Source organism: Scyliorhinus torazame, chromosome 2, assembly GCF_047496885.1.
Source record: "Scyliorhinus torazame isolate Kashiwa2021f chromosome 2, sScyTor2.1, whole genome shotgun sequence".
Taxonomy (NCBI): domain Eukaryota; kingdom Metazoa; phylum Chordata; class Chondrichthyes; order Carcharhiniformes; family Scyliorhinidae; genus Scyliorhinus; species Scyliorhinus torazame.
In genome coordinates this window covers 221,151,812-221,172,363 of record NC_092708.1, presented here as the reverse complement: position 1 = coordinate 221,172,363, position 20,552 = coordinate 221,151,812, and the positions used below count along the sequence as shown (strand labels likewise).

Genomic DNA, 20,552 nt, shown 5'->3' with positions numbered 1-20,552 from the left:
GCCGGTTGCCCTGAAATTAAGTATAGGTTATTGTCGTTGTTAGGTGTAGTTTAACTTGTAGTGTTTTATGTTGCATGTCGAAGTAATCCTTGTGGGTAAATAAACTATCTTTGAACTTGAACCGACTAACTGGTTGTTTGGTCTTTGATCGATACCCAGTAAAGCCTTGTGGTGGTAATACTGGAGACTCTGAAAAGCAATATTATCATTAATAACTGCCATATCTGGTTAATTTGGCAACATTATTGGTGCCGATTTGCAACAGTGTTCATTTTCAAAAAAAATTTATATTTTGGAATGGTTCCATAAGACTGGAAAGTTGCAAATATAACCCCTCTATTCAAGAAGGGAGAGAAGCAGAAAACAGAAACTATGAGCGGGATTTTCCATCCCCTCAGTGGACAGGTTTCCTGGGATGATTCCCAAGATGGCGGGTCTGACATATGAGGAGCGATTGAGTCGGTTATGATTCTATTCACTGAAGTTAAGAAGAATGAGAGGGGACCTCATAGAAACTAATACATTTATAACAGGACTGGTCAGGGTAGGTGTAGGGAGGATGTTCCCAATAGCGGTAGTGTCCAGAACCAGGGGTCACATTCTAAGGATACTGGATAAGCCATTTAGGACTGAGATGAGGAGAAATATCTTCACCCAAAGAGTGGGAGCCTTTGGAACCTGCTACGACAGAAAGTAGTTGAGGCCAAAATATTGTATAGTATGGCTCTTGAGCTACAAGGATCACAGGATACGAGCAGTCGGGAACAGGTTACTGAGTTGGTTGATCATAATGAATGATAAAGCAGGTTTGAAGGGCCGAATGGCCTACTCCTGCTCCTATTTTTCATGTCTCTGTGTTTTCCGGCGGTGGATGCAGCCACTATTGTCTGATGATGGGATATTCTGGTCCCACTAATTTCTATGGGGACTTGCATGGTTCACACCCTCTATCACTAGGAGGCTCGCCGTGTGGGGGAGGGGGGGGGGTTCCATCGGCAGGACCAGTAGATCCCACAGGTGGGAAAGGATGGAAAAGTCCACCTTATCGGCCTGTTAGCTTCACGTCTATCATGCGGAAGATGTCAGAAGCGATCATTAAAAAGGTTAGCTGGGTACTTCAACAATCTTAAAGGTAACTGGAGAGATTCAACATAGTTTTGTGAAAGAAAAATTGTCTTCAATTGATTTAAGTTCTTTGAGGGAGTAACATGCGGGGTGGATAGAAGGGAATCCATAGATGTACTGTACTGGATCTCCAGAAAACATTTGGCAAGGTGTCATATCATTGTTAGGTGAATTGGACATTCTGAATTCTCCCTCACTGTACCGGAACAAGTGCCATCGTGTGGTGACTGGGGGATTTTCACAGTAATTTCATTGCAGTGTTAATGTCAGCCTACTTGTGACACTAATAAAGATTATTGTTATAATATCAAAGGTTATTGCAAGAAAAAAGCTCATGTTATAGAGGATTGCATATTAGCCCAGGTTGAAGATTAACTGGCTAGCAGAAAACAAAGAGTTTGGGTCTTTGTCTAATTGGCAGGATATAATGAGTGGAGTCCAACAGGCATCTGTGCAGGGACTCAAGTTTTTACAATAGCAAAATAAAAGGGGGAATAAGAGACTAAACAGGAAGGATCCTTATAAATCTAAAAAAAAGCAAAGTGTTAAATGGAGAATGACAAAGGGCAGCACGGTGGCGCAGTGGTTAGCATTGCTGCCTCACAGCGCCTAGTGCCCGCGTTCGATCCTAGCCCCGGGTCACTGTCCATGTGGAGTTTGTACATTCTCCCCGTGTCTGCGTAAGTCTCACCCCCCACAACCGACAAAAAAATGAGCAGGGTAGGTGAATTAGCCACGCTAAATTGCCCCTTAATTGAAAAAATAATTGGGTACTCTAAATTTCTATTTTTAAAAATGGAGAACGACTACAGAATGCCGAGGTGCAGAGGAACTTAACTGTTCTCGTGCATGAGTCACAAAAGATGAGTATGCAGGAGCAGCATGTAGTAAAGGCAGCTCATGGAATGCTGTAATTTATTATGAGAGGAACTGAACATAAAGATGTTATGCTTCAGTTATACCAGGCATTGGTGAGACCGCATCTCAAATACTATGTGGAGTTTAATTCTCCTTATTAAAGGAAGGATGTAAATATGTTGGAGGCAGTTCAGAGGAGGTTTATTAGCTAGATATGCGGAATGGACGGTTGGACATGTTTCCACTGGAGTTTAGAAGAGTGAGGGGTGACTTCCTTGAAGTATACAAGAGCCTCAATGATATTGACAAGGTGGCCATTGAAAGGATGTTTCCGGGCAGAATGTTGGCGCAGTTGTTTGCATTGCTGCTCGAGGCGCTGAGGTCCCAGGTTCGATCCTGGCCCTGGGTCACAGTCAGTGTGGAATTTGCACATTCTCCCCATGCCTGCCTGGGTTTCGCCCCCATAACCCAAAGATGTGCAGGGTTGGTTGATTGGCCACAAAGAATTGCCCCTTAATTGGAAAAAATGAATTGGGTACTCTAAATTTTAAAAGAAAGAAAGGATGTTTCCTTTTGTGGGTACATTCAGAACTAGGAAACACTGTTTTAAAATTAGCAGTCATCAAAATAGGACAGAGAGGAGAAGTAATTGTTTCTCACAGAGGGCTGTGCGACTTTGAAACTCTCCGCCTCAGAAAGTTGTCACAAGTGGGATCCCTGAATATTTTTAAGGCAGAGTTAACTGGATTCTTGTTTGGAAAGGGAATGTGGAACTCAACACAAGCAGATCATCAATGATGTTACTGAATGTCGGAACAAGCTCAAGAGGTTGAATGGCCTAGTTCTGCTCCTGTATCATATGTTCAGATCTGTAATAACCTGCATGTCGCATGCATGAGGTTCATCCAGCTGGAGATGATCTTTATTATTATTGTCACAAGTAGGCTTACATTAACACTGCAATGAAGTACTGTGAAAATTCCCTCGTCGCCACGCTGCGCCGCCTGTTCGGGTACACGGAGGAAGAATTCAGAATGTTCAATTCACCTAACAAGCACATCTTTCGGGACCTGTGGGAGGAAACCGGAGCACCCGAAGGAAACCCACGCAGGCACAGGGAGAATGTACAGATTCCACACAGTGACCTAAGCCGGGAATCGAACCCGGGTCCCTGGAGCTGCGAAGCAAATGTGCTAACCACTGTGCTACTGTGCCGCCCATCATAGTTCCCTTGTCCTGAATGGACCAGGAATTAACCAGCATTTGTATATTAGTTCGGCCTCTGTTGTAGCAACAGAAAGGAATAAGGACCCAGTATGTGTAACTGGGCCCTATGTATGTGCCGCTGTAAAGCTGAAGAAAAGTCTCACTGTGAACTCACCGGAAATCCCCTTGTTGTTACTATATTGGTGACGAGGGGGATTTGAGCTGTTGGCCACCTTCCTGAAAAAAAAATTCCGACTGTATGGACTGAGGTACGGACCGATTTTGTTGCTGTGATGCCATTTCCAGACCCGGTGTTGAGACTGAAGGTGAGCGCATGGCCGAGATTTCTGATGCCGTCTTGTGGAGCGCATACGCTGCATATGTTCTGGGGTCTGCTGTATCCGGCAATACCAGAAGAGGCATTGTTGAAGGCAACTTCTGGTGAAGGTCGTGCGACGTTTTCGTTCGTCTACACCTGCCGTCTTATTGCACTGCTGGCTTGCTGTGGCAGTAGGTCCACTGGGGAGTCCATTCGAGACTTTGCCACCACCCCCTTGGACTGTCATTCGGGTGATGAATGCAGCGTTGGTATTGACTCTTCCGTGACCACCGGGAAAGCGGGCTTTACGACAGCAGTGTTCTACATGGGTGCTGATGGTTGCCGCACGGCTACAAGTTTTGAGCTGAGAGACTCTGTTGAGTGATTAACTCGGTTTACATTGAGTTGATAGGGCATTCTTGGTATGAATGCTGGTCTTGTAATGTTCTGCACGGCGCTCTGTTTTATTTACATTATGCTTAAACTACATTAATACGTTGCAAGGTTTTGGGATGACAGCTCCCTGAGCATTTTAGGTGGGCGTGTACATTCCCCCCTTTTTGTAAATTGACGCTATGGCAGGCTTTAGGGGTATACGGGGTGTGGAGTTGAGCATTGTTTCTTCCCCCCCTCAGCCCCTCTGTGGCTGGAAGTTACACTGTGTCAGTAAGATCTTGGATCGATGGGTCAGACACCAAGAGGCATCCCCAAGCTTGGCCGTTAGCGGCTTCGCCCTTTGTGTGTGCCCAGTGCAGGTGCGGGACCAGATGTAATATTCGGCGAGGTGTACACGGTCTGTCCTGCTTCCCGATCCCTATTTGGTGGTTTCTTCTGCAGTTTGAAACACTGTGTATTGTTTTGTTTGCTCACTGACACTCAGTTTGGGTACTGCCAGGTCTCTCTACTCCTGAATTCATTACAGTCTTGGATTAAACATGGACAAAAAAGCTGAATTCCAGAACTGAGGCGAGGTTGACTGTCCTTGACATCAAGGCAGATTGTGACCAAATGTGGCATCATGGAGCCCATGCAAAACTAGATTCAATGGGAATCAGGGGATCAACTCTCCTCTGGTTGGATTCCTATCTGACTTAAAGGACTTAAAGGAAGATGGCTGCGGTGGTTGGAGGTCAATCTTCTCAGTTCCAGGACATAATGTGACATCATTCATGGTAGTGTCTTAGGCCGAACCATCTTCTCCTGCTTCATCAATGTCCTTTCCTCCATCATCAGGACAGAAGTGGGGATTTTTACTGATGACTGCACAATGTTCAGCACAATTCATGTCTCGTCAGATACTGAAGCAGTCCATGTCCAAATGCAGCAAGACTTGGTCAAAATGCACATTTGGGCTGACAAGGGGCAAGTAACATTTACATCACACAAATGCCAGGCAATGATAATCTCCAACAGGGCTAGTCATCACCTTTGATATTCAATGGCATTACCATCTCTAAATCCCTAATTATCAACCTCCTGAAGGTTAACATTGACCAGAAACTGAACTGGACTAGCCATATAAATACTGTGGCTGCAAGAGCAGGTCAGAGGCTGGAAATCCTGTGGCTAGTAACTCACCTCCCTGTCCACCATCTACAAGCCACAAGTCAGCAGTGTAATGGAATACTTTCCACTTTCCTGGATGAGTACAGCTCCAAAAACACCATCCAGGACAAAGCAGCCCGCTTAATTGGCATCCCTTCTACAAACATTCACTTCTACCACCAGCGATGAACATGGCAGCAGTGTGTACCGCTGCAAGATGCACTGCAGAAACTCACCCAGGCTCGTTAAACAGCACCTTCCAAATATCATCCAGAAGGACAAAGCCGCTAGATGCATGTTCCCCTCCAACACACCCGCTACCCTCACTTGGACATATATCGGTGTCAAAATGATGAAACTCCCTCCCTATCAGTACTCTGGGTGGACCTATACCACAGGGATTGCAGTGGTTCAAGAAGGCAGTGCACCACCATCTCCTCAAGGGGAATTAGAGATCAACACTAAATGCTGGTCTAGCCAATATCGCTAACATCCCATACCTCAAATTTAAGAAAAACCTATGGGTCACTTCCTGTCACCATTTGCAGGGGCTATATAGGTAGATAGGCCACCCAGTTGACGTTCCTGGTCAGGCGCATTGCAGCCCATGGATGGCTCTGTGACAGAAGGGTCAGCCCCACTGAGACCCACCGCCTACCCCATCCCCACTGCTCTTTGCCATGTGCTGCCTGACTGCCCTCAGTGAGCCACTTAAACTTACTTTCAATCTGGAGCCTCTTCCATCTTCGCAGTCCATGCCTGGTACGTTTGCAGATGATACAAAGATCTGTAGAGGGACAGGTAGTATTGAGGAAGCAGACGGGCTGCAGAAGAACTTGGACAGGCTACGGGAGTGCGCAAAGAAGTGGCTTATAGAATACAATGTGGAAAAGTGTGAGGTTATGCACTTTGGAAGAAGAAATGGAGACATAGACTACTTTCTAAATGGAAAGATGCTTAGGAAATCAGAAGTACAAAGGGACTTGGGAGTCCTTGCTCACGATTCTCTTAAGGTTAACGTGCAGGTTCAGTCAGCAGTTAAGGCAAATGCAATGTTGGCATTCATGTCGAGAGGGCTAGAATACAAGACCAAGGATGTACTTCTGAGGCTAAATAAGGCTCTGGTCAGACCCCATTTGGTGTATTGTGAGCAGTTTTGGGCCCAGTACCTAAGGAAGGATGTTCTGGCCTTGGAAAGGGTCCAGAGGAGGTTCACAAGAATGATCCCTGCAATGAAGAGCTTGTCGTATGAGGAACAGTTGAGGACTCTGGGTCTGTACTCATTGGCGTTTAGAAGAATGAGGGGGGATCTTATTGAAACTTACAGGATACTGCAAGGCCTGGATAGAGTGGACGTGGAGAGGATGTTTCCACTTGTAGGAAAAACTAGAAGCAGAGGGCACAATCTCACACACACTAAAGGGACAATCCTTTAAAACAGAGATGAGGAGGAATTTCTTCAGCCAGAGGGTGGTGAATCTGTGGAACTCTTTGCCGCAGAAGGCTGTGGAGGCCAAATCACTGAGTGTCTTTAAGACAGAGATAGATAGGTTTTTGATCAATAATGGGATCAGGGGTTATGGGGACAAGGCAGGAGAATGGGGATGAGAAATATATTGGCCATGATTGAATGGTGGAGCAAACCCGATGGGCCGAGTGTTTAATTCTGCTCCTATGACTTATGGTCCAATATCAGCATGAGATATTGCACATCCGATTGGTTGGCACCTGTGGATGCAGGACCTTTCTCTTCTGTTCCATCTCCTTCACCAAGACCTTCAATGCACTATCAAAAAACCTGCTCTCTTATCGTCAGCCATTCTCTTTTGTGCCTGAGCACTATTCCAAATGGTGTCAGTACCTCCAGCAGCCACATATGTATTTCTTTTAAGAGTTGGCAGGCTAGATTTAAGCAAATAGTTTTAAGTAGTGCTAGCACATAACAAGATTGGACCCCTGCTAATTTGTGGAGCCAATGAACAGCATGGTTAGCACTGACTGTATGTAACAATTGCGATATGGCAGCACATTAGCACAAGTGATTAGCACTGTGGCTTCACAGCATCAGGGTCCCAGGTTCGATTCCCTGCTGGGTCACTGTCTGTGCGCAGTCTGCACGTTCTCCCCATGTCTGCGTGGGTTTCCTCCAGATGCTCTGGTTTTCTCCTACAGTCCAAAGACTTACAGGTTAGGTGGATTGGCCATGATAAATTGCCCCTTAGTGACCAAAAAGGTTAGATGGGGTTATTGGGTTACGGGGATAGGGTGGAAGTGAGGGCTGGGTGGAAGTGAGGGCTTGGTGCAGACTCGATGGGCCGAACAGCCTCCTTCTGCACTGTATGTTCTATGTTCTATGATAATAAGCAGACAGTACGATGAGCATGCAGCATGAAAACGCCATGTGTGATTACACATTGTGATCCTTGTTGAATCCCCAGTCTCTGTTAAACCAACTGTATTTTTCCATTCAATTCTCCATTGCATTTTCTTTCCCCTGCCTTTAAAACCAAGATGGGACCATACATACCGGAATTAGCTTGAGATCCTGCAGGACGTCGTCACAATAGTGAAACTCTGAGAACTCCAGCTTCACCATTTCATTCTTTAGCTCCAGGATTCTGCCCATAATTCCATCCAGCACATGGTGAATAATCCTTCGTTTCTGAGGATGCACAATCTGGTCATAGAGAGATTCCATATTACGGAAAATTTGCACATACTTGATGTAAAAGGTTGTCAGAATCTGAAAGATGATCACGCGGTCTGTCTGTGGTTTAGCATCCTGGACAGTGATCTCCTGCTTCAGAAGGTAATGCAGGTCCTCATGGGTCTCAACCCACATCTTATTGTAAGCTCTGCAATGAAAGAAAGTGTTGGATAATAATATGAATAGCACACACAAAAAGTTAAATGTTATAATCCGGTTCAGAACCATTAATATTAAAAGAAGGAATCTGAATACTCAACAATCAACTGACAGATCTATGTCACAAGATTTTATGCATTTAAACAAAAAACCTTTACTGCATATCAAAAGGAATGAAACAAGTGAGTATTATAACAAGTTAACATAGTTACACCATAGTGTACAAAGACTTATTATCTCAGTTCTACTATATATGCCCCACACCCCCTCCCACAGCAAGAGTTCCTTTATCTTACTACATTTTCAAGGCTCATTCACATTTCCTAGGACCAACTTAAAAGTGTGAGTGTCCTTCTTGTTTGTTTTTCTGTTTATTCCCTTATTTCCCCTTTCTTTTATTTTTGCCGTGACATTTGAGGCTGGTTTAGCACAATGGGCTAAACAGCTGGTTTGTAATACAGAACAATGCCAGCAGCGCGGGTTCAATTCCCGTACCGGCCTCCCCAAACAGGCGCCGGAATGTGGCGGCTAGGGGCTTTTCACAGTAAGTTCATTCAAGCCTACTTGTGACAATAGGCGATTATATATATTATATCTTTGATCCATAGATGATTATTGGACAAGCTGGTCGAATTGATAGGTGAATTAGAAATGGAGATACCAACTAGAGCGAGGAAGGTGGAGATAATTGAAGCGATTGCTCAGCATTTAAATTTGAAAGAGATGCTAGGAGCACAGGTGGGCCCACGAAGAAGTGGAGCATTAAGGACATTTTCCGGTTGGGATGTTGACTTGGAGAGAGTTTGGTTGCAGTTAGAGAACCTGCATTAGACCTTCCAAAATGCATAACCTCGCATATGTCCAGAATAAACTCCATTTGCCATTTCTCTGCCCAAGTCTCCAACCGGTCTATATCCTGCTATATTGTCCAACAATCCTCTTCACTATCCGCAACTCCATCAATCGTTGTGTCATCTACAAACTTACTAATCAGACCAGCTACATTTTCCTCCAAATCATTTATAGATACGACGAACAACAAACTTCCCAGCACTGATCCCTGCGGAACATCACTAGCCTTCTATTCAGAAAAGAACCCTTCCACCACCACCCTCTGTCGTCTATGACCAAGCCAGTTCTGTGCCCATCTTGCCAGTTCCCCTCTGATCCTTTTGTACCAGTCTGTCATGGGAGACCTTGTTAAAGGCTTTACTGAAGTCCATGTGGACAACATCCACTGCCCTTCCTTCATCAATCATCTATGTCACTTCCTCAAAAAACTTGATCAAGTTAGTGAGATATGACATCCCCTTCACAAAACCATGCTGCCTCTCGCTAATAAGTCCACTTGTTTTCAAATGTGAGTAAATCGTGTCCCTTAGAAATTTTTCCAATAATTTCCTGGATTATCGCTGCTATCCTTCTTAAACATCGGCTATTCTCCAGTCCTCTGGGACCTCACCTGTAGCCAATGACGATACAAAGATTTCTGTCATTACCCCAGCAATTTCCTTCCATGCCTCCCTCAGTATCCTTTGGTTGATCCCATCAGGCTCTGAGGAGTTATCCACCTTCACACTTTCTCCTGTGTGATACTGACATAACACATATTTGTTAAAAAAGGGAATAAATAAGGGGCTTAAGGGTAGTCATTGTAGGAGAGCGTGCAGAAGGAGGCCTTGGCGCATCAAGTCTGCACCAACCCTTGGAAAGTGCATCCCACTTAAGCACATGTCTCCACCCTAGTCCATAACCGAGTAGCCTCACCCAATCTTTTTGACACTACGGGGCAATTGATCATGGCCAATCCACCTAACCTGCACATCTTTGGACTATGGGAGGAAACCAGAGCACCCGGAGGAAACCCACGCAGACACGGGAAAAAAGTACAAACTCCACACTGACACTCACCCGAGGCCAGAATTGAACCCGGATCCCTGGAGCTGTGAGACACTGTGCCACAGGGCTGCCCTAAAAATATTTTCCAATTGTGGGGCAATTTAGCGTGGCCAATTCACCTGCATCTTTAGGTTGTGGGGGTGCGACTCACACAGACACAGGGAGAATGTGCAAACTCCCACACGGAAAATGTCCCGGGGCCGGGATTGAACTGGGTCCTCAGCACCGAGACAGCAGTGCTGACCACTGCGCTACCGTGGCACCCTAAAAAAGGTACAGGGCCAACATTGTCCAATCAAGTAAAAGGGTAGGACCAACAAATCCAGTGAACCCTGGATATCGAGGGATATTCAGCATTGGATAAGGAGAAAAAGGGAGGCTTGTGGTAGATATCGAGGGTTCAAAACAGCAGAAGCCCGAGAGGCGTATAGAATGTGCAAGAGGGAACTTAAAAAGGAAATGAGGAAATTAGAACAAAAAGGGGACATGAAAGGATACTGGCAGGTAAAATAAAGAAAATCCTTAAGATGTTTTACAAGTACATTAAGGGCAAAAGGATAACTAGGAAAAGAGTAGGGCCCATTAAGGACCATAGTGGAATTTGTGTGTGGAGTCGGAGGATGGAGGTAGGGTTTTAAATTAATACTTTGTCGGTTGTTCACTCATGAGAGGGATGGTGTGGGTATAGAAATCAGGAAGAAGGACTGGGATAAAATTAAAGAAATTAACTTGGACAGAGAGGAGTTTCTTCATCATCTGTCATGCTTAAAAGTAGATAAATCTCCAAGCCTGATGTAATGGGTGGAATTCTCCGTCCCGCCGCACCAGTTTTCTGTGCGGCGTGCCCCACCGGCAGCGGGATTCTCCGTCCCGCCAGCCGGCCAATGGAGTTTCTCATTGAGGGCAGCTCCACATCGTCGGGAAATCCCTAGGCATGGGTGCGCTGCCGGCGAAACAGAGAATCCCGACGATGGAGAATCCAGCCCAATGTATCCCAGGCTGTTGAGTGAGGCAAGGGAGGAAATAGCAGGGGCATTGTCAATTTGTCTCTGGCCACAGGAGAGGTGTCGGAGGAGTGGAGGATGGCCAACGTGTTGTCATTATTGAAGAAGGGAGTAAGTTATAAAACCACAAAACTATAGGCCAGTCAGTCTAACCTCGGTAGTAGGGAAACTATTGGAAGCAATTCTGAGACCTAATTATTCTGCATTTTGAGAGGCAGGGATTAATCAAGAACAGTTGCCATGGTTTTGTTCAGGGGAGGTTACGTCTGACCAACTTGACATAGTTTTTTGAAGAGGTGACCATGTGTGCAAATGAGGGAATTGCATTTGACCAAGTGATCACGGACCAGTGGCAAATAGAATTCAATCGTGATCACGGACCAGTGGCAAATAGAATTCAATCCGGATAAGTGTGAGGTGATGCAATTGGACAGGTCAAGCAAAGCAAGGGAGGACATGATAAATGGCACGACCCTGGAAGGCACCGAGGATCAGAGGGACCTTGGTGTGATATACACTGGTCCCTTAAGGGAGAAGGGCAAATAGATACTGTGGTTAAGAAGACAGGAGATATAATTGCCTTTATTAGCCGAGGCATAGAATTAAAGAGCAGGGAGGTTCGGCTGGAACTGTCTAAAATGTTTGTTAAGCCACAGCGAGAGTAATGTGCGCAGTTCTGGATTCGAATCATAGAATACAAACAGTGCAGAAGGAGTCTGCACAGATCCTGAAAGAACACCCCATCTAGGCCCACTCCCCTGCCCAATCCCCACAAACCGGTCACCCCATCTAACCTTTAGACATTAAGGAGGAAATTTAGCATGGCCAATATACCCACCTGCACATCTTTCGACTGTGGGAGGAAACCGGAGCACCCCGCAGACACGGGGAGAATGTGCAAGCTCCACAGTCATTCAAGGCCGAATAGAACCCGGATGCCTGGTGCATGCGAGGCAGCAGTTCTAACCACTGTGCCACCTACACTATAGGAGGGATAGCACTCGAAAGGGTGCAGAGGAGATTTATCAGGGTGTTGCCTGAGCTGGAGAGTTTTAGCTATGAATAGAGATTGGATAGACTGGGGTTGTTTCCTTGCAGCAGAGGAGACTGATGGGGACATGATTGAGATGTATAGAATTATATGGGGCATAGATAGATTAGACAGGAAGAATCTTTTACCCTTGGTGGAGGGACCAATAACCAAAGGACATAAATCTAAGGTAAGGGGCAGGAGATTTAGAGGGGATATGTGGGAAAACCTTTTCATCCAGAGAGTGGTGGGAGTCTGGAACTCGCTGCCTGAAAGGGTGTTGGAGGCAGGGCCTTCATAACATTTAAGAAGTATTTAGATGTGCACTTGCGATGCCAAGGCATACAAGGCTACGGGCCAAGTGCTGGACAATGGGATTAGAATACGTAGGTGGTTGTTTTTGACTGGCACGGACGCGATGGGCTGAGGGGGCTTTTCTGTGCTGTAGACCTCTATGACTCTATGATGCCACACTGTAATAATTGATTCATTGATCAATATTGCGATGCCACCTCCCTTCATACACCCCTCATGTCTCTGGAGATTCTATACTCCATAATATTGAGCTGCCCATCCTGACCCTCCCTCAACCATGTCTCTGTGATAGCAACTCTATCATACTTTTATGTGTTAATCAATGTCTTCAATGTATCTCACTTACCAGTAAGACTCTTCACATTAAAATAAATCCCATTCAGCCTTGCAATATTCCCTTGAGTCTTATCTTTGCTCTGCCTTTCAGACCGACCTGATTTTTCTTCTAAATCTGGGTGTGCTTCACCCCCTGCTGTTCTTCTGCTCTGTAACCCACCCCCCAGCCAAATTAGTTTAATCCCCTCCCCCAACAGCACTAGCAAACCTCCCAAGTATCTTCCTGTTCAGGTGCAATCCATCAGACTTGTACAGGTCTTACTTTCCCCAGAAACGGACCCAATGATCCAGAAACGGACCCAATGATACAGAAAATTAAAAGTCCTCCCTCCTGCACCATCTCTTCAGCCATGCATTCGGACTGGGAGGTCGAAGGCCAAGAGAACTGATCCAGCCAACAAAAAATTTGAGTAGTGGGCCTGCCAGAGGGAGCTGAGGATAGAGACCCAACTGACTACATGGCCCAGATGCTGGGCAACTTGGTTGGAAGAGACCAGGTCACTGGACATCAACAGGCACACAGGTCATCCCAACCAAAGCCCAAGGCCGGGGAGCAGCCGAGGGTGATAATAGCCAATCTGCACAGGTACCAGGATCAGGAGAGGATTCTGCGTTGGGCTCGGCAGATGAAGGCAAGCAGCTCGGAGGGACACAAGATTAGGGTACACCAGGACATTGGGCGGATCTGGCAAAGCGCAGGACCAAATTCAACCACGCAAAGTTGGCCCTGTACAAAAGCAATGTTAAATTTGGGATGGTATTCCCAGCCAGGCTCTGGGTGACATACCAGAAAAAGGAACAATATTTTACTACCCCGGCAGGGGCGGATGGGTTCGTCCGTATGAACGGACTGGACTAAACGCAAATGAGGCAGCAGTGAGGAAGACGTAGAGAAAAAGTGATGGAAATTGACAATTTTGTGCAGAACTGCACTGCCTATGATAGGGGAACTAGCTCATAGGAAGGAAGGGGTGAGGCAGCATAGTGCAGGGGAGGGTGAGGAGGAGACAGGGAGGGGAGGCGGTGACATAGTGGTATTGTTACTGGACTAATAATCCAGAGATCCAGGATAATGATCTGGGGACCTGGGTTTTAATCCCACCACAGCAGGTGATGGAATTTAAACTCAATAAAATATCTGGAATTAAAAGTCGAATGATGACTGTTTTGTTACCTGTGTGGTAGGTAACATGTGCTACTCAATCTTTGGCTAATGAAGAGGTCTTCTGAATCTCGATGAAGACGACTCAAACTCATCCAGTAGTGACAAAAGGTTTATTGAGTAACTATAACAATAATTGCATGAGTTCTTTACTTTAACTTTGATACTAGTGATAAGGCTAACAAGATCTAACTACAGTAACTATACGTAGCTGCACTAGCCAGCTGAACTAGTCTGCTATTGCCCTGGTCACAGTGCACCCAAGAGAGCCAGAGACCCAAAGTGGTTGCCTTTTATACCCCTGTTGGTCTGGCCCTCTTGTGATCATGTGGTGCTACTGATTACATATTAACCCCATGCGTACATGCACATATAGAGATCACTACATCACCCTTTTTGTCGTGTTACATATCTTCTGTATGTTGTAAAGAAAATTGAACAAAAATAATGGATGCAGTTTGCAAATGCATTACATAAAATCAATGAGTTAGTCCGTCAAATGTGAATACATTTAGTCTCTAAGGTTTTTTCGCTTGCGTGAAATAGGTAGACAAATGATGTTATGTACAAGTTGTGATGATCTTGATGATTATACAAAGCCAATTAATATTTATGAGTCCAATCTCAATAAAAAACATTGTGAGTCCAAACTTTATGAATTTGTTCGGTTGAGTTGCTTTTGTCTTCTGTTGTTGAAGTGGTGAAGTTGATGTTGTTATTTCTTTGTGAACATCGTCAGTGTTCTTGTGTTTAAGTGATCATCAAGTCATCATGAGGTGTTTGAATGGTCGAACCACTTTGTTGTCTGATTTAGACTTTCTTTTTTCTCTATACTTGTGGTAGCGATTCTGTGTTACACCATTGTCTGACCTGGACTTTTTTCGGCGCTTGCGGTATTGATTCTGTATGTCATCTTTACCGTCTGACCTGGACTTTTCCTGTGCTTGCGGTATTGGTCTAGTGCGTCATCTGCCTTGAAAGCTGGCGTGCTTGCTTGTTCTGGAGCAGATGTGAATTTGTGAGATTCTTTGTCATGCCTTGGCATGTTTGTAGTCTTGTCATTGTTTCGCAGTGTGCTGTGGCATTGTCCTTCATGTGCAGAGTTGTACCATCTTGTACAGGTCGTTGTTTCATTGTTGTTGTTTCTGGGTTTGTTGTTTTCCTTGTCGTTCTTTTTGTCGTGCTTGTTGTTTCTGTTTTTTTTTTTTTTTTTTTTGTCGCTGTTCTTGTCATTATTTTGTCGTGCTTGTTGTTTATGTTATGCTTCTTGTTGTCTTTGTTGTTCTTGTTGCGCTGCATGTTGTTTTTGTTGTTGCTGTTGTTCTTGTTTCTGCTGTGTGTCTTGCGGTGTTTTGTTGTTCTTGTTGCACTCAGTGAGTGTTCAGTGTGGATGATTTGAGTCATTGTCACAGTTATTGGTGTCAGTATCCATTGTGGTATATGTTACATTGAGGGTTTCTTCTTGAGAATTGTGAGAATGATATGATGTTGGTGACACCAATCATTTGTGGTGGATTTGATTCCTCTTCTAGAGTCATTTCTGGTTCACTTGAATCATCATTGGTTTCCTGGTGCTCCTCTTCTGGAGTCAAAACCTTCACAATTTCATATTGTTATGGGTCGTGGTCAATTGACGTGGTCGCTCTGGGCTCATGGTGCTCCTCTTCTGGAGTCAAAATCTTCAAGATTTCAATTGATGTGGTCTCTCTGGACTCATGAGTAGCCCTCCTCTGATTGTTGAGTGCTTCTGTGCAAACGAGATGAGATCTGTCAGTCTCGCTGTGATCCTGCGCATCTTCGTCACTTGTCTTACATACAGTGGGTAGACATTCAGTGTCTTCTTGTTGGTTAAATGAGCTGGATAGACTTTCATAGTGTTCTTCTGGTGGCTCAAATAAGCTGGATAGACTGTCTTCTTGTTAGTTAAATGAGCTGGGTTCTGGTGGCTCAAATAAGCTGGGTAGACTATCATGGTCTTTTTGTTGTTCACGTGAGCTTGGTAGACTTTCATAGTCTGCTGCTGGTTGCGCAGATAAGGTGGATAGACCTTCATTGTCTTGTTCATGCATGGCGTTCGTTATGGAGTATCTGCTTGCTTCCATTTTTGAGTCTGTCACCGAGCTGTCTGTGGAGGCTTGCGTCGCTCTCTTTGTGGAGTCTTTCGTCGCTCTCTCTGTGGAGTCTTTCGTCGCTCTCTCTGTGGAGTCTTTTGTCGCTCTCTCTGAGTCATGCAGTGTTCTCGCTAAAGAGTCGATCTGTGCTCTCTGTGTGGCGTCGTCTTCTTCTTGAGTATTGCTGTCATCCAATGTATCGACGATCTGCCATGGCATCATGGTATTGGATTCATCAACCATGAGAAGAGTCGTGTTGAGCGTTTCAACTGTGTTGCTGATGCAATGATCATCAATTCCGAACAACTTATCCATGTCTGAGCAGTAGTCTTCAATGAACAAATCATCTCTTTTTGTTTCAGATTTGTCATTGTTCCTTCTATGTCCAATGAAGAAATCATCTGCTGAGTAGTATTCTTCAATGAACAAATCATTTCTGTTTGTTTCGGATTTGTCATTGTTCTTTCTATGTCCAATGAAGAAATCATCTGCTGAGTAGTATTCTTTAATGAACAAATCACTGTGCTCTCCTCTTTGGGTGGTGCAAACTGCTTGTGCCAGGGTGCTACGGAGGTTATTTTTAACTGCTGGTATATGTTCGGGCATTTTTCTGTCTTTTGATGTAAGAAAATTTGGTTTTGCAGCTTTAAATGTCTTTTTGTTCATTTTCGTGCATTTCCCTTTTAAGTGGGCGTGGTCCAGGTCCTCGGACGTCATGACGCTCGTGACGTCATGAGTAGGAATCGATTGCGAATGCGCAATTCGACTTCCTTTACTGTGCACTCTTTTCGCAACTGTGCACTCGCGGCTTCTCGAGTGTATTTTGCCGTTTTCCTTCTTTTTGAGAAGTGCGCATGTGCGTACTGGCCGCTCTCACTCAAGGTGGCTGCCAATCAAAAAGCGCTGTTGCATCGAGTGAGATTCTGCCTCTGCCTCATGGTGAGTGTTCGTGCCATTTTTACCGATTTTGTTTTCTAGATACTGATTCTGTGTTATCGCCGCACATTTTGGCAGCTCCCGCTAGAACGGACTTTTGGGCTCTCCGGAGGAGCCCCAACCGAAATGTTTTGATTGAATCCCGTGTGAGAAGGTGAAGTAAGGTCCCCCTTACGTCGTATGGCGGGGATTGGCGGTGGAGCGACGGAGAAAGAGACTCTGGAGCAGCGGCAAAAACAAGGGGGAAAAACCAATACGCTGGAGGACGGAGATCGAGCAGCATGGGGGCCGGACCAGCAGGAGTTCCTCAGGCACTGCGTGGAGGAGCTTAAAAAGGAGGTGCTGGCGCCAATGCTGTTGGCGATTGAGGGGCTGAAGGAGACCCAGAAGGCCCAGGCGTGGAGCTCCGTGTGGTGAGGGATTAAGCTAATGAGAACGAGGACGAGATCCTGGGCCTGGCGGTAAAGATGGAGGCGCACGAGGCGGTGCACAAGAGGTGGGCCGAGACTCGAGGTCCTGGAGAACAGGTCGAGGAGGAAGAATCTCCGGATTCTGGGTCTCTCCGATGGAGTGGAGGGGGCTGATGCCGGGGCATATGTGAGCACGATGCTCCATTGCTGATGGGTGCTGAGGTCTCTACGAGCCCCCTGGAGCTAGAAGGGGCTCAGCGGGTCCTGGCAAGGAGACCCAAGGCTGGCGAGCCGCCAAGTGCGATAGTGGTGAGGTTCCATCGCTTTGCGGACAAAGAGAGTGTCCTGAGATGGGCCAAGAAGGTGCGGAGCAGTAGATGGGAGAATGCGGTGATCCGAGTCTACCAGGACTGGAGTGCGGAGGTGGCAAAGAGGAGAGCTGGTTTCAACCGGGCCAAGGCGGTGCTGCATAAAAAGAGTGAGATTTGGAATGCTGCAGCCTGCGCAACTGTGGGTCACGTATCAGGACCGACACCACTATTTCTGAAACGCCAGAAGAGGTTTGGACCTTTATCCAGACGGAAAAATTGGACTCGAACTGAGGGGCTGTGATTTTGGGGGAGATGTTGACTGTATACAGGGTTGTAAATATGAGTAAAGAATGTTTCACGGGTGGGATGATGGATGGGGATGGGGGAAGAGTTATTTTTTCTTTTGATGAGATAGTGGGGAATGTGGGCATCGGTGCTGGAGGGAGGTGAGGCTCGGGGATGGGGGAACTGGGATTAGGCCGCAACAGGAGCTGCGCCACAGGGGGCGGGGCTGGCTCAGGAAAGCGTGGGCTTTTTCCCGCGCTAGGGAGGGGGGGGATGGAGGAACGCAAGGAGGAGGAGAGATTCCCACACGGGGCAGATCAACGGGAAGGCGGGGGAAGCCGGGGTCAGCAGAAGTCAGCTGACTCAGGAAGTAGTATGGGGGGAGCAAATGAGCTAGATGCGGATCTAGCGGGGAGGGGGTGAGGGAAGGGGGGGATAACAGGGTTGCTGCTGCACTGGCCGAGGGGGAACTGAAAATGGAAGAGGTGGTCGGGGCGGGGGTTCCCCGTCTGGGGGACTGGAGGGTGCAAGAGACGCGGGCACGGGACTGGCCTAAGATAGGAGATGGCTAGTCGGCGGGGGGGGGGGGGGGGGGGGGTAAGCCCCCCAATCCGGCTGATCACGTGAAATGTGAGAGGCCTAAATGGGCCGGTTTCGAGGGCCCGAGTGTTCGCGCACTTAAAGGGACTGAAGGCAGACGTGGTTATGCTTCAGGAGACACATCTTCTGAAGGTGGCAGATCAGGTCAGGTTAAGGAAGGGATGGGTAGGACAGGTGTTCCATTCGGGGCTGGATGCGAAGAATAGAGGGGTGGCAATACTGGTGGGGAAGCGGGTGTCGTTTGAGGCCAAGAACATAGTAGCGGACAATGGAGGCCGATACGTGATGGTGAGCGGTAGGTTGCAGGGGACGGGGGTAGTACTGGTAAATGTATACGCCCCAAACTGGGACGATGCTGGATTCATGAAACGGATGTTGGGGCGTATTCTGGACTTGGAGGTAGGGAGCTTGATAATGGGCGGGGATTTCAACACGTTGTTGGACCCAGCATTAGATCGTTCCAGATCTACGACGGGGAAGAGGTCGGCTGCGGCCAAGGTGCTCAGGGGGTTGGGGGGGATGGGGGGAGTAGATCTGTGGAGATTTGCCAGGCCTTTGGCCAGAGAATTTTCTTTTTTCTCCCATGTACATGAGGCCTACTCCCGGATAGATTTTTTTGTTCTGGGCAGGGCATTGATCCCGAAAGTGGAGGGAACGGAGTATTCGGCCATAGCCATTTCAGACCACGCCCCGCATTGGGTGGAGCTAGAGATAGGGGAGGAGAGGGACCAATGCCCGTTGTGGCAATTGGATGTGGGACTGCTGGCAGACGAGGAAGTGTGTGGGAGGGTGCGGGGGTGCATCGAAAGGTATCTGGAGGCCAACGACAACGGGGAGGTGCAGGTGGGAGTAGTATGGGAGGCGCTGAAGGCAGTGGTCAGGGGAGAGTTAATCTCCATCAGGGCTCATAGGGAAAAGAGAGAGGGCTGGGAAAGGGAGAGGTTAGTGGGGAAGATTTTAAGGGAGGACAGGAGATAGGCAGAGGCCCCTGATGAGGGACTACTCAGGGAGAGACAAAGTCTCCAGACGGAGTTTGACCTGTTGACCATGGGGCAGGCAGAGGCAGTGGGGGAAGGCACAGGGGGCGATGTATGAATATGGGGAGAAGGCGAGTCGGATGCTGGCACATCAGCTCCATAAGAGGATGGCAGCGAGGGAAATAGGTGGAGTCAAGGATGGCAGGGGAAATACAGTGCGGAGTGCGGTGAAAGTGAATGAGGCATTCAAGGCCTTTTACGAGGAGCTGCATAGGTCCCAGCCCCCAGGGGGAAAAGAGGGGATGCGACGATTCTTGGACCAACTGAGGTTCCCGAGGGTGGAGGAGCAGGAGGTGGCTGGTTTGGGGGCGCCAATTGGGATGGAGGAGCTGGTTAAAGGACTGGGGAGCATGCAGGCAGGGAAGGCCCCGGGACCGGATGGGTTCCCGGTGGAGTTCTATAGGAAGTATGTAAACCTGTTAGCCCCGTTGCTGGTAAGGACCTTCAATGAAGCAGGGGAGGGGGGGACCCTGCCCCCGACAATGTCGGAGGCGACGATCTCTTTGATCCTTAAGCGAGATAAGGCCCCACTGCAATGCGGGTCGTATAGACCGATCTCGCTCCTCAACGTAGATGCTAAGTTGCTGGCAAAAATGTTGGCTACGAGGATAGAGGACTGTGTCCCGGGGGTGATTCACGAGGACCAGACGGGATTCGTAAAGGGTAGGCAGCTAAATACCAATGTGCAAAGGCTCCTAAATGTGATAATGATGCCATTCATGGAGGGAGAGGCAGAGATAGTGGCAGCTATGGACGCGAAGAAGGCCTTTGACCGAGTAGAGTGGGAGTACCTCTGGGAAGTGTTGAGGTTTGGGTTCGGGGGAGGGTTTATTAGTTGGGTTAAGCTCTTGTATAGAGCCCCGGTGGCGAGTGTGGTCACGAACCAGCGGAGGTCGGAGTATTTCCAGCTGTATCGAGGGACGAGGCAGGGGTGCCCCCTGTCCCCTCTGTTGTTTGCATTAGCAATTGAACCTTTGGCCATGGCGTTAAGGGAGTCGGGGAAATGGAGGGGGTGGTCCGAGGGAGAGAGGAACATCGAGTGTCGCTGTACGCAGACGACCTGTTGCTGTATGTGGCGGATCCAGTGGAGCGGATGGTTGAGGTCATGCAGATCCTAAGGGAGTTTGGGGACTTTTCGGGCTATAAGCTCAATGTGGGAAAGAGTGAGCTCTTTGTGGTGCATCCGGAGGATCAGGG

At 47.2% G+C, this 20,552-nt stretch overlaps 1 protein-coding gene across 2 annotated transcripts in view; it reads right to left on the bottom strand.

Moving 5' to 3' along the window:
- LOC140396113 (dynein regulatory complex protein 11-like) overlaps positions 1–20,552 on the bottom strand; it is a 291,112-nt gene that overhangs the window by 264,664 nt on the left and 5,896 nt on the right. For both annotated transcript variants that reach the window (XM_072484239.1, XM_072484248.1), the window contains exon 2: positions 7,581–7,908. In XM_072484239.1, coding sequence (XP_072340340.1) covers positions 7,581–7,908 — 328 coding nt within the window. The remainder of the gene's footprint in view (positions 1–7,580; positions 7,909–20,552) is intronic.